At 39.1% G+C, this 15,546-nt stretch overlaps 1 protein-coding gene across 1 annotated transcript; it reads left to right on the forward strand.

Annotated features, from left to right (window-relative positions):
• Positions 1 to 1,227: 1,227 nt before the first annotated feature.
• On the forward strand, positions 1,228 to 15,374 carry LOC139784314 (SCY1-like protein 2). The gene is made up of 9 exons (XM_071723474.1): positions 1,228 to 1,494; positions 1,656 to 1,893; positions 6,767 to 6,981; positions 7,422 to 7,556; positions 7,693 to 7,923; positions 12,681 to 12,801; positions 13,210 to 13,293; positions 14,127 to 14,272; positions 14,566 to 15,374. The coding sequence occupies exons 3-9, from the start codon at positions 6,829 to 6,831 to the stop codon at positions 14,872 to 14,874; spliced, it is 1,179 nt and encodes a 392-aa protein (XP_071579575.1). The 5' UTR covers positions 1,228 to 1,494; positions 1,656 to 1,893; positions 6,767 to 6,828; the 3' UTR covers positions 14,875 to 15,374.
• Positions 15,375 to 15,546: the final 172 nt, after the last annotated feature.

The raw sequence follows: 15,546 nt of genomic DNA on the forward strand, positions 1-15,546 counted from the left end.
ACAAAACCTATCGGAAAATAATTATTTTCAATTTTTATTTCTGATGTTCTTCCAAAATGTCTGTATTTATAAAATTACATTTTCTACTTGTGATTCCTCTCTGCGTAACTACGCCCAATTATATTATAATTAAAACGAACAAAATCTCATTAAACGAGTTAAATCTCATCGAGATATAAATTTACACGCTAACAATCGTCAGAGAAAGCGGATTGATAGAAGAGATCTGATCGGGCCGGACGTACAATAGACACAGCGACACAATAGCATGATCACGACTAAATTAGATCGGTCTATCGATTGGTTCGTTGACTCGCAACAAACTTGCCACAATGCTGGAGTTAGATACGACCGTGACTTATTTCTGATAAAAGCGCGTGACGTCAGTATCTATACGCGACAAAATCTGAGGAGTTCAACGCGAAAACGAGGTGAGACGAAAGCAATCCGCAGAATCCGTTTTTGAGACCTGCAAGTCCCAGACTTGCGATATTTCTGCGTCTCCAGTCTTCGAATTATTCGTCCGTGAAAGCTTCGGTTGCACGAAACTCCAAATATAAATTTTATGCTATAAAATATTCTTATTCTATCCTAAGAAGATTCTACAAAATTAAAAAAAATGCTATTCTGAATTATATTATTTAATATATATTTTTGTATTATTGCTCCTTTTCTTTTAACTGCGTTTTAAAGTTATCTATTCGACAGTGACGAACACTGCTGGAGCAATAATGAGACCGAGAGATTCGAAACGATTAAGATGTTTCGTAAATCACATAAAGGAGCTTACGGAAGGTTACGATCTCGCAACATGACGCCGAAAACGAAGAGCTCAATGGCTATTCAGCTAGTAGGTCAACCAGGCGCTCAACGAACAATCGCTCGTTGCTTCGTGACATCCCAGTCATTGCCAGAGGAACAGAGACGGTCGAAAATATTAATACAGGGCAGGTTTTTTCGGCCGCTTCGTATACCGTGCCGAGCCGAGCCGAGAAGGAAAAACCCCCATATCTTCCATTAATCCCCATCCTCCTCGTCTCTCTCGCCCATGTACATCCTCCGCGTATATCAAGCACCTACCTACCTACCTACCTACCTACCTACCTATCTACCTATCTACCTACCTAGTACCTACCTACAAACCTACCAACCTACCTACCCTGCAACCCAGACCTATAATTTCCAGGCAACGCAGAGGCCTACACCCTGAGCCCGGAGCCGGGCGAGGACCTGCCAGGCGCCGGCGGAGAGTCAGGAGGCAGAGGGCGAGCGCGCACGCGCGTGTCCTTCGCCGCCGCCGCCGCCGTCGACGGCGACGTCGACGTCGACGTTGACGACGACGGTGATACGCCACCGCCGCTGGAGCGGGGAGAAGGGACCTGTTTACAGGATAACAGGATCCTCTTCTCCTACAGTTGCTCCAGTCCATCGTCGCGATACACCATCGGCGCATCCGTCACGGCACGGCGGCCGTACGACCGCGCACACATACACGTACGCACCCACATACACGCAACCCTCGGGCGCGTGCTACCCGCGCGAGAGCTCTATCCGTATTGCTGTGCATCGCGCGCGCGCCACGCGCCTATCACTATCCGCTTCATTCCGCTCCACTCGTACGAATACCCGCGCGATTATTGCTCTCTTTTTCACAGCCGCCGCCGCCGCCGCCGCCGCCGCCGCCGCTGCTGCCGCTGCCGCCACCGCCGCCGCCGCAGCCGCAGCTGCAGCCGCAACAGCAGCCGTAGCCGCAGCCGCAGCCGCAGCTGCCGATATCACCGCCGCCGCAGTGTCTCTTCTTTTTACTTCCTCTTCCTCTTTTCGGCACAGAGAGAGAGAGTCTATGTGCGGTGGTGGTGCTATCGCGCGTTTCCCGATATCGTTCGGCAACAGGTGAGTCACGCACTCTCCGCGCTCCCTGTTCATCTATCCGCCCACACGGTCTATATTACCTTTCGTTCGTTCTCCCACGTCTCCGTAACGCGTTCCGTATGTTCATGTGATGCACGCGTGAATTGCGTGTGCTGTTTATTGCTACCTCCTCGCAAGAATCTCATTCTACCTCACGGAATCGCATTCTTCGTTCTCGGCGACGCCTGTATCCCGCGCGAAGAATATGGCCTCGTTCACAATTTCACGGGGCGCGTAGTCGCGATAACTGCGTCTCCACCAAGACGCACCTTCCCGAGTATTCCTTCCTGCGCTACTGTGATGATTTTCCAATCGTATTTGCACGAAAAGACGCGTTACATGAACGAACGACGAAGGAGACGCAACGAAGGCGGCGCGCGAGAAAAAAAAATTATGGACGAAAATAGGAGCAAGATTGGTTGGAAATTTACCAAGAAATCCGGCGAGATAACATCGCCGCGGGACATTAAGCCGAAAATCGGGGATGCTATTAGAGGGTTGCGCTCGCGCGTACGCTTCTAACGCTAACAGGTCGCGCGCTAATATCGATTTACTGGAGCGGATAACGCCCGTTAACGTCAATTCAACGAGAACTTATGGCGATTAAGATTTCATGGAGCGATATTAATTTTACGGGAGAACGTGGGCGAGAAAGGAACGTCTCTACCTCACAACGGGAGGAACAGTTAGCACGAAATAAACAAACGCAGTTCAAAAAAGCGCCTATCAGAAATCATATTTCCTGCACGGGAAGTCCTTCAAGAAAGAAGCAAGAGAGATGAGAAATACCCCTTTCGCCCTTGTTTAACTTCCATTATTTGACTGTTTCTTGTGTCCTATCTCGCTCTTTCTCTCTTTCTCTTTCTAATCGCGACCTTTATACGCTATTACAAAGGCAGATATTATCTTTATTGTTAATCACTATCTTTATATTGTTAATCTTTTAACAAATAAAGGCATATTTGTGTAAAGTATACGTGTGTAAAGATCGTGTAGCTAACAATAAATGTGCACTCGCGCAACTAGTTACGTTTTCTAACGAACCAGCTGAATAATTAACAACGATTCGCGTCAGTCGCTCGCTATTGTGCTCGCCGAGCATCCGGAAAAAATTTCAGAGTCTTTCAGTAAGTTCATATTTTTGTATTGAGAATACGCAAAAACGATCTCTACTGTATCTGGCTATGGAAGTGCGAAAAAACGATATCTTCCCTCATGAAGATTGGTACATTTCAAATGCCAAAGTATTTACAGAGAAAAACAAAATAATCTGATTTCTAGGGTTTAAAAGAATTCGTTTGTAAATGGTCGCTCATTGAAATGTTGTGATACAAATACATATGATACGAATTGAGAGAGGTTCTCTCTCTCTCTCTCTCTCTCTCTCTCTCTCTCTCTCTCTCTCTCTCTCTCTCTCTCTCTCTCTCTCTCTCTCTCTCTCTCTCTCTCTCTCTCTCTCTCTCTCTCTCTCTCTCTCTCTCTCTCTCTCTCTCTCTCTCTCTCTCTCTCTCTCTCTCTCTCTCTCTCTCTCTCTCTCTCTCTCTCTCTCTCTCTCTCTCTCTCTCTCTCTCCTCTCTCTCTCTCTCTCTCTCTCTCTCTCTCTCTCTCTCTCTCTCTCCTCCCCTCCATCTCCCTCTATCCCTCTTTCTCCCTCTCTCTCTCTCTCTCTCTCTCTCTCTCTCTCTCTCTCTCTCTCCTCCCTCCATCTCCCTCTCTCCCTCTTTCTCCCTCTCCCTATCTCTCATTCTTTTGTATTTAATTGCCCCTTTAAGGGGATCCTAAAGCCGTCTGTATTACCGACTAAGTTCTATATATGTCCTTGTAGGTATAGACAATGATAATAGACAAGGATAGACAAGGTTATAGGTTATATTGCATTCATTACAATTAATCTTTTTTTGTAGGCTTTTATTCTTAGTTCGAATTGCACGATATTGTTCTTACATGTTGTCCCTAGGTCATGCCTAGGTCTAATTTTGTGGATATTTATTGTGAAATTTTTGTACAAAGCAAATATTGTCGTCAAGTATACCAAAAATTAACAAAAAATATTAATTTTTTTTCGTTTTCGATATAAATTCGACCACCATGACCTAGATTTTGATGCGTACTTTAACTTTGGAGAAGAATTTTTAAATCCATAAAGCCAATAAAAAGATATGCGTTAAGAAAAAAACCGGTATTACAGACGGCTTTAGGATCCCCAAGGGGATCCTGTAGCGAAGGCCGAACTTCCTCGATGTCGATAATGTTAACATTTCTAATTCCGTTTAAATTAATTTTCTATGTTACTGGCCTATATCTGTCCTTGTCTAACGAGATATCTATACGATATATCTGTCCTTGTCCGATTGCTGCACCATCTCTCGCTACACACAATACTGCTTATCCTATCAACCTGCATGTGCCTCTGCTTAATAAAACTTTATTAGAAAAAAATCTTTTTTTCTAGGCTTTGAATCTTAGTTTTATTTGCACGATATTGTTCCTACATGTTGTCCCTAGTGCAATTGGGTATTATTTTGTATATATAAACTGAAGTATTTTTGTTTAAGCAAATATTGTCGTCAGGTGACAGCAGTAAATTTTTAATTTTTTTTTCGTTTTTGATATGAAATCGTGTGTCCTGCACTAGATTTTTGTGCGTACTTTAATTCTGTAAAAGAGTTTTGCAATTCTGTAAAGCCAATTCAAAGATTTCTTCTAATAAAGAAATGTCGGTAACTACTGCCACTATAGGAACCCCTTAAAGGGATTTCGATTATGTATACACATGTATGTAAGGGATCTCATTTTACATACACATATATAGGATTTAGGAACACGATTTCGTTCCTTCTAGTCACAACACATCCGCAAATTTTAAACGAAACATTCAAAGATTTTCTCCTTCATAAAAATATTATTTGCTCCGTTTTTCACAAGCTCTCCTCGTGAATGTTTAACCCATGGTTGAAAACGGCGACTGTAAACAGTCAGTTTTTATATTTTATAGCGAATCGATATCGATATCGAGAGAGAGAGAGAGAGAGAGAGAGAGAGGTTCAATATTTACAGGATTACTTAAGGGGATCCTGCAGTCGTATGATTTACCGACATTATCGTTTTTAGATGGATCTTTTAATTGGCTTTATAGAATTGCAAAAATCTTTTACAGAATTAAAGTCCACACAAAAATCTAAGGTAACAAACGCGATTTTATCAAAAACACCAAAAAATTAAAAATATTACTTATTTGGGCATATACAGCTGTCACCTGACGACAATATTTGCTTAAAACAAAAATTCTGCAGTTTATACATACATAATGTTTATCATCCTCCCTTGGGAAAACATATAGGAATAATATCGTGCAAGTAGAAGTAAGATTCAATGCGTACAAAAAAAGATCCATCGGAAGTTTATTTTAGTAATGCAAATACGGATGCAGAATGACAAGAAGAGCAGCAACAGTAGTTGCCGGATCTTGCGAGAGATGGCGAGCAATCGAACAAGGACAGATGTCATTTCGTTAGACAAAGACAAATATAAGGAAAACAAAATTAGAAAGGTTGACATTATCGACATCGAGGAAGTTCGCCTGTCACTGCAGGATCCCCTTAACGTACTGGGATGAAAAAGCGAGTTTCCAAATTATGCCGCAGATCAGCAAATCAGTAACAAAACCTCATTTCCGCTTAATTTCAACTTCCAATGTCGATAATCAAAAAGTTGCTGATGATAGCAATGCCTCAGATAGACTCAATCTCCGATTCAAAGAGTTTCATGATTTGGACATTTCGTACGACATAAAAGCACGGAGATAAAATTCAATTAATCATGAAGCACGAGAATTTTAAATTAAATCTTTACAAAGAAAAAAGACCAATTGTAGATCACATAGACATATAGAGCATCTTTTAAAAAATAAAATAAAATAAAATAAAATAAAAAAATTTGTGTTTTTATGAAATAAAACACGAATAAAAGTGTTATTTATACTGTATCAAAAATAAGTTTATTAAAGCATATTACAGAACTTCAATTTTATAAAATCAAACAGTCCGTATTGAAATTCAGGGATTATTTACAAAGGCCTATCTGCCTTTGTATTACTAATAAATTATACACTAATACTAAGAACGTATTCAACATATTTGTTTCATTCTGCTTATTTATAAGAATGGAAATATATGTAAAATTAAAGATATGTAAAATTAAATCGAACAATTTAAAAATTGCAAAAATTTGCTATAATATAATTGTGCAGTATAAATTTCTCTCTCTCTCTCTCTCTCTCTCTCTCTCTCTCTCTCTCTCTCTCTCTCTCTCTCTCTCTCTCTCTCTCTCTCTCTCTCTCTCTCTCTCTCTCTCTCTCTCTCTCTCTCTCTCTCCATTTCTTGAAATTTGCCGACCAATCTCTGTAATCCCTCAATTCTTAATAAAATTTATTTTAATTATCGCCATTATCTTGTCAGAGAACAATATGAATAGATACAGGGATGGAGAGGAAGGAAAATAAAATTTAACGATTTAAATTTCTGCTCTTGCGATGATCGGAGCAATTTCGCGGAGCGAATTCCTCTCGATTCGTCTATTTTTCGTACGGTCGCGCGAATTTACAAAAATTTTTGCTTAACAATGGCAGCGATAAAAGTGATGTTTAAAATCGATGTAATTTGGACAAATCCGATTTTCGCGTGTCACACAGGTACGGGAAAACGAACCTCACATCGCAGCGTATTCCATTGTCACGAACGAATATAGAAATAATTTTCCCGATATTACACTTATATTTCGCCATTCTCCCTCGCATAACTCCTCTTTCCCTAAAACGATATAGAATAACGTGGCCGACGTGATTTCGGTTTGGCAGATAATAAACGGGCGAGGTCAACGCTGATTCATTGAAGGGCCTTCGGCTGGCTGGCCATCATCATGTTCGCGAAGTCCAGAGGCAGCAGCACGGCGCCGTGCGACTTGCTTCCCGATTCGATACGTAACACATATGAAATCGGAAAGCAGTCCGCTACGGCCGGACCAGAGAACGTCTGGCGCATATACGACGGCTATCGGAAAAAGGATGGGATGGTAAATTAGTCGCGGGAGAACTCCCTTTTGCCCCTTTTATTTTTTTTATTTCCTTTTTCTTAGGGTTTCTTAAACGATATAGCGATATCAATAAACGGATTAGTTATCGCTAACGACCGATTCCTATCAACGTCGATACCTTTAACCGTGATTTATTATAGTTTCCTATTTTTTTAACGATGCGACTCTAATAATATCCGGATAAAGAAATAGAAAGAGAAGTGGATCAAATCGCAGATTAGATTTGAATTAATTCGGATTCGGAAGTTTGGGTTCTGAAAGATTCAAGTGCGAGAATGATTCGTTCGATCTCGAATCTAATATATACTTGGCCGAGAGAAAATTGAGAGATTTTCGCGTTTGAATTTTCTAAACTCGCGATTCATAGAGCTCGACGACAGTGGATAGAGGAAGAGTGCAAGTGTTTGGCTCGGTTGCAGGAGGTCTCGATTTTTCTGTTCGACAAACGGTCCGTGGAGAAGCTGCACAAACCGAAACGCCGGGAAACGGTCACGGATATCCTGCGCGCGGGCGCTGCTCAGATGGAGCGGTACTCGCATCCGAAGCTTCTTCAGGTACGTGCATACGCAAGGTATTCGCGGCACGCGAATTCACTCGAGCTCTTTCAGTCGATAAACATATATTGCCGTTCGAGCGTTTTCGCGAGCCACTCCGTAGATCGATACGCGATATATTTGACCGGCGATGTAGGCGTATAAAGTGGAGGAGTGTGCGGACACCTTGGCCTTCGCGTCGGAGCCAGTCCTCGCAAGCCTGGCAAACGTCTTGGCGTACAAGGAACAATTGGCAAACGCGCTCGCGGCGCAATCCTCGGGGCTGATGGGCAAACAGAACCACCCGCCGACCACCAGCCACCACCGGTCGACCCTCGTCAAAGAGTACGAGCTGCACGAGTTGGAGGTCAAGTACGGGCTTCTACAGGTGAAAATATTTTAAAATATTTGAAAATGATTAATTGGTACCATAAGCCTACCTTCTCGGGGAGATATTTAAACTTCCACTCACACCATCCAATCTCCCATAAACGGGGTGTTATTTATGGTTTAGTCGACAAGATCTTAACGATTTCACATCCGCAATTTCACCTAAAGAACTTCAATATGATTATTCAGATGCTCTTGGAAAATGGCTATCCTTTGTCTTTCATATTCTCTACTATTAAAAATAGAATTACACAATTTTGTATTAATAAAAAGGGGGAGTTTTCTTCCAACAACAGAAAATTCTTCACTGTTTCTTATGTAAAATCTGCGTCTGATAAATTTAAAAGATTTGTCAAAGACGCAGAAATTGTTTATACAGTTGCACACCCCTTAAAAAAGTTTATTAAAACGGGCAAAGATAATCTTGACAAGCTAGCCCATAGCAATATTGTATACAAAATTCCATGTAGAGACTGTGAGGCAACTTATGTTGGCCAAAGTAAAAGACAATTGAAGACCAGAGTTAGAGAGCACAGATCAGACATTAACAAAAAGTCTGGTTCCCCCTCGGTTATTTCGTGTCACAGGTTGCAGACTGACCACGAGTTCGATTGGGACAAGGTTGGGATCTTGGACGTTGAGCCATCGCTCCGAAAGAGATTAATTTCCGAAATAATACATATTAAACGGCAGTCATCCCCGTTAAATAAACAAAATGACACAGAATCTCTTTTGGAGAGTTATCTTCCTGTCCTTAATTTGTTCCCTCCCTAAGTCCCTTCTCACTTCCTTCCCACCTTTTCCTTTCCCCCTTCCTTTCCTATTATCTTGTCTATATATGTTGTTGCGTTCTCTCGTCCGCCGAGTAATTTGCCATGACATCGCTAGAGAACACATACCGACAATTTAGACTCAACAATTTCTCCTGACTTACGACTTGATGTATGTATATAATTTTCTAATAGCGTTAATCACACACTCATCTAATTATACTAAATTCATTTTACAGTATGACGTACTCCGAAACAACAAACGATAGCGTGAATTTTAGTTTTAACCGTTAGCGTTATGTATTAGTTAATATTTCTTTATGTAACACTGAAGATGGTCCTATACGTGACCGAAACGTTTGTAATTTATTAATTTCTTAATTATATTGTATTCTTGAACATTAACACCTAGTTCCGGCTCAATGCTCTTATTTTAACAATTGATTTTCAATCTTGTGAGCCTTTACTTATATATTTATATATATTTGAAAATGTTTTATAATTTTTATCTCTATGATCCATGGAATTTAAATTCATCTCCATAAAAATCATAAATTAAGTATTAAAATTGGATAAATACAATTGTTACTTTCTTCTTTGTAACGTATACTCCGATAAACCAATTTTTGAAAGTCTCACTTCCCTTGTTTGTCTACTCTCGTAGACACACTTTGCAGCTCCAAATCCAGGGGCACCGATAATAGGATTCGTCCATTAGCATGAGTTAAGTCGCGTAAAACAAAACCACGGGGAAAAGTTACAGAGTGGTGTGTTTTTAAACGCTTATACTCACGTTGTTATAATATTGCTAGTACTTTTTCACACATACACACACACACACACACACACACACACACACACACACACACAGAGAGAGAGAGAGAGAGAGAGACACGCGAGCGAGCGCGCGCGCGCGCAGCAACACACACACACACATACCAGTGTTGTACATTAATTGAATAAATTTTTATTCGATTACAAATAACGAATAATTTTTTATTCATTACTTTTTATTCGTTGATTGAATTATTTATTATTAAAATTATTCGTTATATTCCCAATAAAACATGTTTGTTCGTTATTTTTTATTCGAAAATAAAATAAAATATATGTATAAAAAATTTTGTTAACAAATGGTAATATTTCGTGAACGTAAAGTTATAATTTATTAATTAGTATTTTTAATCTATATATATTGTATAAAAACAAATGTCCTGACTGACTGACTGACTGACTGACTGACTGACTGATTGACTTATCAACGTCCAGCCCAAACCTAGAACCCCTAAAAACCTATAGAAACATAAAATTCGGGGAGTACATTTCTTCCACGTAAGCACCCATAAGAAAGGATTTTTAGAAATTCGACCCCTAAGGAGATAAAAAGAGATAAAATGTGTGTTACAGTAGCAAAGCATGGGTATCAAGTTAGTGTTAAATAAATTAAAACAAGAAATTAAATAAATTTACAATCAAAATAAAATTGGTTTTTATTTTGTTTTTTATTTTATTAATTAAAACTAATGACACAGGTTTTTAGTAAAATAAAAATAAAAAATTATTTTACTTAAAACCTGTGTCATTAGTTTTAATTAATAAAATAAAAAAACAAAATAAAACCCAATTGTATTTATAAATAGAGAAAGAGAAATGTAATGAAAAAAGTACATGATCAACTTTAGTTCCCAAAAATGTAGATTTCAGAATGTTATTAGTTGGTTTATAAAAAATTACTTAAAAGTAATTCTTATCAAAATTTATTTTTATTTGATACATTTTCATTTAAAAAAGCTTTTGTTTCATTTAAAGAAGCACACGTTTTTCAAACATACTGTCTGATATAATCGATGAGATTTGATTGTATTAAACAACCTACAAAATAAAATTATAAACTTGAGTGATTTTTTATAAACCAACTAACATTCTGAAATTTACACTTTTAAGAATCTAAAGTTGATTATGTACTTTTTTCATTATATTTCTCTTTTTCTATTTATAAATAAAATTGGTTTTTATTTTGTTTTTTATTTTATTAATTAAAACTAATGACACAATCAGTTTTTATTAAAATAAATTTTTATTTTTATTTTATTGATTGTAAATTTATTTTATTTCTTTGTTTTAATTTATTTAATATTAAAAATATTAATTAATAAATTATAACTTTACGTTCACGAGTAAAGTAAACTTCAAATTTCCATTAGTGCATCATTCTTCGTAATCGATTATTTTTTTATTCATTACATTTTCGATTAAAAATTATGAATTACGAATCAATTATTCGTGATTCGTCTTGTTCGAATAATAAATAATCAAATTATTCGTTATTCACGAATAACGAATAAATTTATTTTATTCGTTATTTTTTATTCGTTATTCGGTATAAATTTTGCCCAACACTGACACACACACACACACATGCACGCACACACACCACACACACACACACACACACACACACACACACACACACACACACACACACACACGCACGCACTCACTCTCTCTCTCTCTCTCTCTCTCTCTCTCTCTCTCTCTCTCTCTCTCTCTCCTCTCTCTCTCTCTCTCTCTTCCTTCTCTGTCTTCTCTTCCTCTGATATAATATTCAATAGACGCACGATCGAAGGTTTCGATAAAAACTATCCCCTTGTGTTATATTACGTTGTTACGATACAACGCGGATGTTAAGGTCGTTCTACATTAGTAGTAATCCATATTGTCGCAAGTCGCAAGAGGCTTGCAACTTGAGCTTTTACATTGCAGTCGTAAGTCACAGCCAATCAAAAAAATAATTGTTGTAAAAATGTCGTTATCACATCATATCCTAAGCAAGTAGAACTGCCAGTAGTACAAGCAAGTAGTAGGTATTGCTTTCTTCGCAAGCAGTATTACTTCCGGTCGTAACGTAGTCGCAAATAGCAATCACAAGGTTTAATCAAATCCAAAATTTAGTCTTTGCGATTTGTGACAGGCAATATGAGCGTCGAGGTCCGTTGTCATCGCATCGAGCTCCGTTGTCTATTTGGCTTGCTCGTTCGTAAGTTGGAAAATTTTATTTTAATAATAAATGATTTAAAATGGAATAAAGATGAATTTCTAGACGCGAACGCGTTCATGAAGGTGATGGCAGAGATGCAAATTTTGGATTTGATCAAAACCTTACAATTGCTATTTGCGACCGGAAGTAGTACTGCTTGCGACTAATGCAGAGTGACTTTACAGCACGAAATTAGATATAGGGAGTAGTGGCAAATAGAGGAGAGGAAATTTCGATACACGAGTACGCATGTACGACCGTGACATTGTGCGTATGCACGGAATCGTAGCGTAGACGCGATAACAGGGTCGCGTTGCGGAAAATTAAGTCGAATCCGAGCGCATGCGTGCAGCAATGAGGAATGGAGAAAGAGAGAGAGAGAGAGAGAGAGAGAGAGAGAGAGAGAGAGAGAGAGAGAGAGAGAAGAGAGAAGAGAGAAGAGAGAAGAGGAGAGGAGAGGAGAAAGGGTGGCCAAAGTGAATTTTTTCAAAAACGAGTTTCTGGTTGTAACCACGCGAAATCAACTCCATCATAGCGGTGCTGCTCTTCGATATAGCTCACATAATAGAATGTATTACGAGGGGCGTAATAGAATGCTTAATGCTGTCAACCCTCTCAAACCACGAGCCAGACTTGCGCCGCCGCGTCAAGTAACAGCGATCGCGTTCCGCAATGCAATTTTTATGACTCGAATTCGCAATTATGATTTTCGCGAAAAGTAATATCCAAATCTATTAAATCTTAAGCAAATCTATTTGTTCATCTATTACGCAAATTAAACAGAAATTATTCGGAGCGTTACAAAAAGATCAAAATTATTAAAGTTGCGAGGCATAACATCGAAACTGTATGAGACGTTGCTAAAAATAATATTGGCATGAAAATGCAGAGATGCGGTCCGAATAATTGCTCCAGTTAACATTACGAATCCTTTATTACTCCTTGCAGATCACCGAAGCCCTATTATTTCTTCATGGCAACTGTAAAGTTCTCCATAGAAACGTTTGCCCGACGAGCATTATTATCACAAAAAGGGGCACGTGGAAGTTGTCGGGGTTCGAGTTTATCGGTGAGTCTAATCTCATCATCCCTCGTCCTAAAGATAGGGACAGTAATCGAAGTTTATCCATTTTTAGTTAGTATTAGCCATTTTTCATCAACTAAAGTAGATATATATTATATTACGTTTCCCATCGAATAGCCCAAAGCTAAGTACGACGAAGCGATTCGTCGATAAATAAATATACAATGACAAAACTATATTAGCAAATTCGAAGCATATAAGAATCATTAAATTAAAATTGAAATTATTTCGATGTATATTGCGACTGTATACTAATATATTATAAAATGTAAATGTAAATATAAATATAAATCGATTAAAGGTATCGGCTAAACGTGATATCGAAGGCTAAGAAAGACAGATGCGCGATGCTTTTACGCTGCGGTTTTAGTCAGAATGTGTTTCGCTTGTTAGAGGGTGCTAAGGAGATACCGATAACCGTGCACTCATGGACGAAGCACGTGCCGAAAATGACTCAGCCGAATCTCGATTACATAGGTGAGACACCGCAAAAGTCCGTCGTTAGCACACGCCCACGCTGGGAAAGCTGCTTCCAGTAACGCTGTGTGTTTTACGAGGCCATACAATTTTGATAGTAAAATCATCTTTCGTTAGCAATTAACATGGTTAAACACACATACACACACATGTTCTTGATCCCTTACCAGAAGAGTAATAAATCTCGGTCCTATAAATAAAAATAGCTTCTCTATAATAAACGAAAATCTTGTGTTATAGTACATCTTTATATAAATAGAGATTCTCTTTAGAGATAGAGATAAAGAAATCAATCTCCGCACAATCGCGAGATGCAAACCTGTATTTAATATTTAACCCGACAATTTGTTTATCCTTCCGCGTTTTTCCGTTGCGATCCTCGTATTGAATAAAACAACCTCGTATTTAACACTAGACACGCAACAAAAATAGAAATCTAATTATACAATTGTCACAACAACGTAACACGAATTCTTTTTTATAATCGAAAACACTTGATCAACTCCGATCGAACGTAAAATGGTTAGCTTGCCAACCGAGTTCTATGTGTAAAAAAAATAGACTTGCTCACAAGAAAAAAATAAATTCGGTAGCGTCAACGGGATCGCGTTTATGCGAAAAACTTTATTAACTCCCAACTATAGCGATAAAACGGACGGCTGCTTTGCATCTCGCGGTTTCAATTGAACCGTATCGAACTCTACGAAAATTACCTGGAATAGCTTTCCGCACGTGGCCGTGCGAAACAATTTTCTATTTGCATTGTTGATGATCCTTCTCTCGCCCCGTCAACGAGGGATTTGTTTGTAACGCGGCCGCGCAACATGTTGCAGCGCCAGAGATGCAGCAGAAAAAACTTGCGAGCTTCTCCAGCGACATGTACAGCCTAGGCATGACGATATGCGCGATTTATAATCAGGGCCGGCCGCTGATACAGGCGAATCACAGCTGCTCGGATTATTTCAAGCAACTCGAGACCGTAAGTTAATCCGGCCGCGAGACGCGGATGAGACGGTTCCGTTGGAAACGCGCAAAGAAATCACGAATGATCTTTAAAAACACAACTCTCGAGAGACACGGAATCTCTCTTCGATTTATCATCCCTCTGATCTTGGAAAATAAACTCCGACCCTTTCAGTCGCACTTTCTCAAGTTACAACTCCCTTTTGCATCGCTGTGTATAGAACTTGGATCACAATTCCGTCGAAATTGAATGTCTGATCGAAAAGTAAAAAAGCGCAACGCTGAAAAGATTGTCGCTTTTTTTACCAGCTTGACGATCAAGTCGCCGTTATTTTGCCGCTGATACCGATACCACTTCGGGAAGCTGTGACGCGACTCTTGCACAAGGACCCGAAGCAGAGGCCGACCGCGCAAGTTTTAACTATGATCAAGTTCTTTCAAGACCCGTTTGTGCACGCTCTGCAATTTCTCGATGTCAGTAAGATGAAGGACGTGCATCAGAAGGAGCACTTTTATACAACAACTTTGAGAGAACTCTTACCATATATGCCAAAGGTATGCGCGAACATAATGTGTCATGATATGCGCCGTATATGCTTAGAATTGAGCTTAGGGTGAATTAGAATCAAAGAATTAGAAGGAAAAAATATATCTAAATAATACTAGCCTTAATTCTGATATAAATCATAATTGATTATAAATAGACGTTCTTTCAAGATCGATATTATGCTTATTGAAGATGCCTATGAATCACAATTTTCCCCATTTTAATAACGGTAAACCGCTTTCTGCTGCTAATTATTCTACTATAATACTTCGTTTTCCGTGTTTTAATGCACCGAGAACACCGAATAAATCCAATTCCGAAAAAATCCAATAGATTTCCGATAGATCAAGAGACACGGTAGTGTCTCGCGCCAAGTATACGCGAAGCGAGACCGCACCGTGGATTTTGTACGCGACGCGACGAATTGCGAGTACCCGAGATTTTCAGATCGCGATAATTATAGAGACGCAAAGAAGAAATGTTAGTATAAAACGTTAGTATGAATGTGAATGTAAATGGGATCTTTGGAGTGGAATAATGCAATGAATTTTCCAAGATAAGAAAAAGTTAATTAGCTGTGCTCTTTTTTTTCAACACGTTTAATTCGTCGCATTATTTTATATTTATATTATACACATGTTACGATGTGTTTGTTCTGTGATTCGATTCACCCTAATCGTACACAGCCGCGAAATGTCGCGTGTCACGCGAGCGTTTTCCGTTTGTGCAGAAACTCTGGTATC

Source organism: Temnothorax nylanderi, unplaced genomic scaffold (assembly GCF_030848795.1).
Source record: "Temnothorax nylanderi isolate EJ_2023f unplaced genomic scaffold, tnyl_v1.0 TNYL_tig0610_pilon, whole genome shotgun sequence".
Classification (NCBI taxonomy): Eukaryota; Metazoa; Arthropoda; class Insecta; order Hymenoptera; family Formicidae; genus Temnothorax; species Temnothorax nylanderi.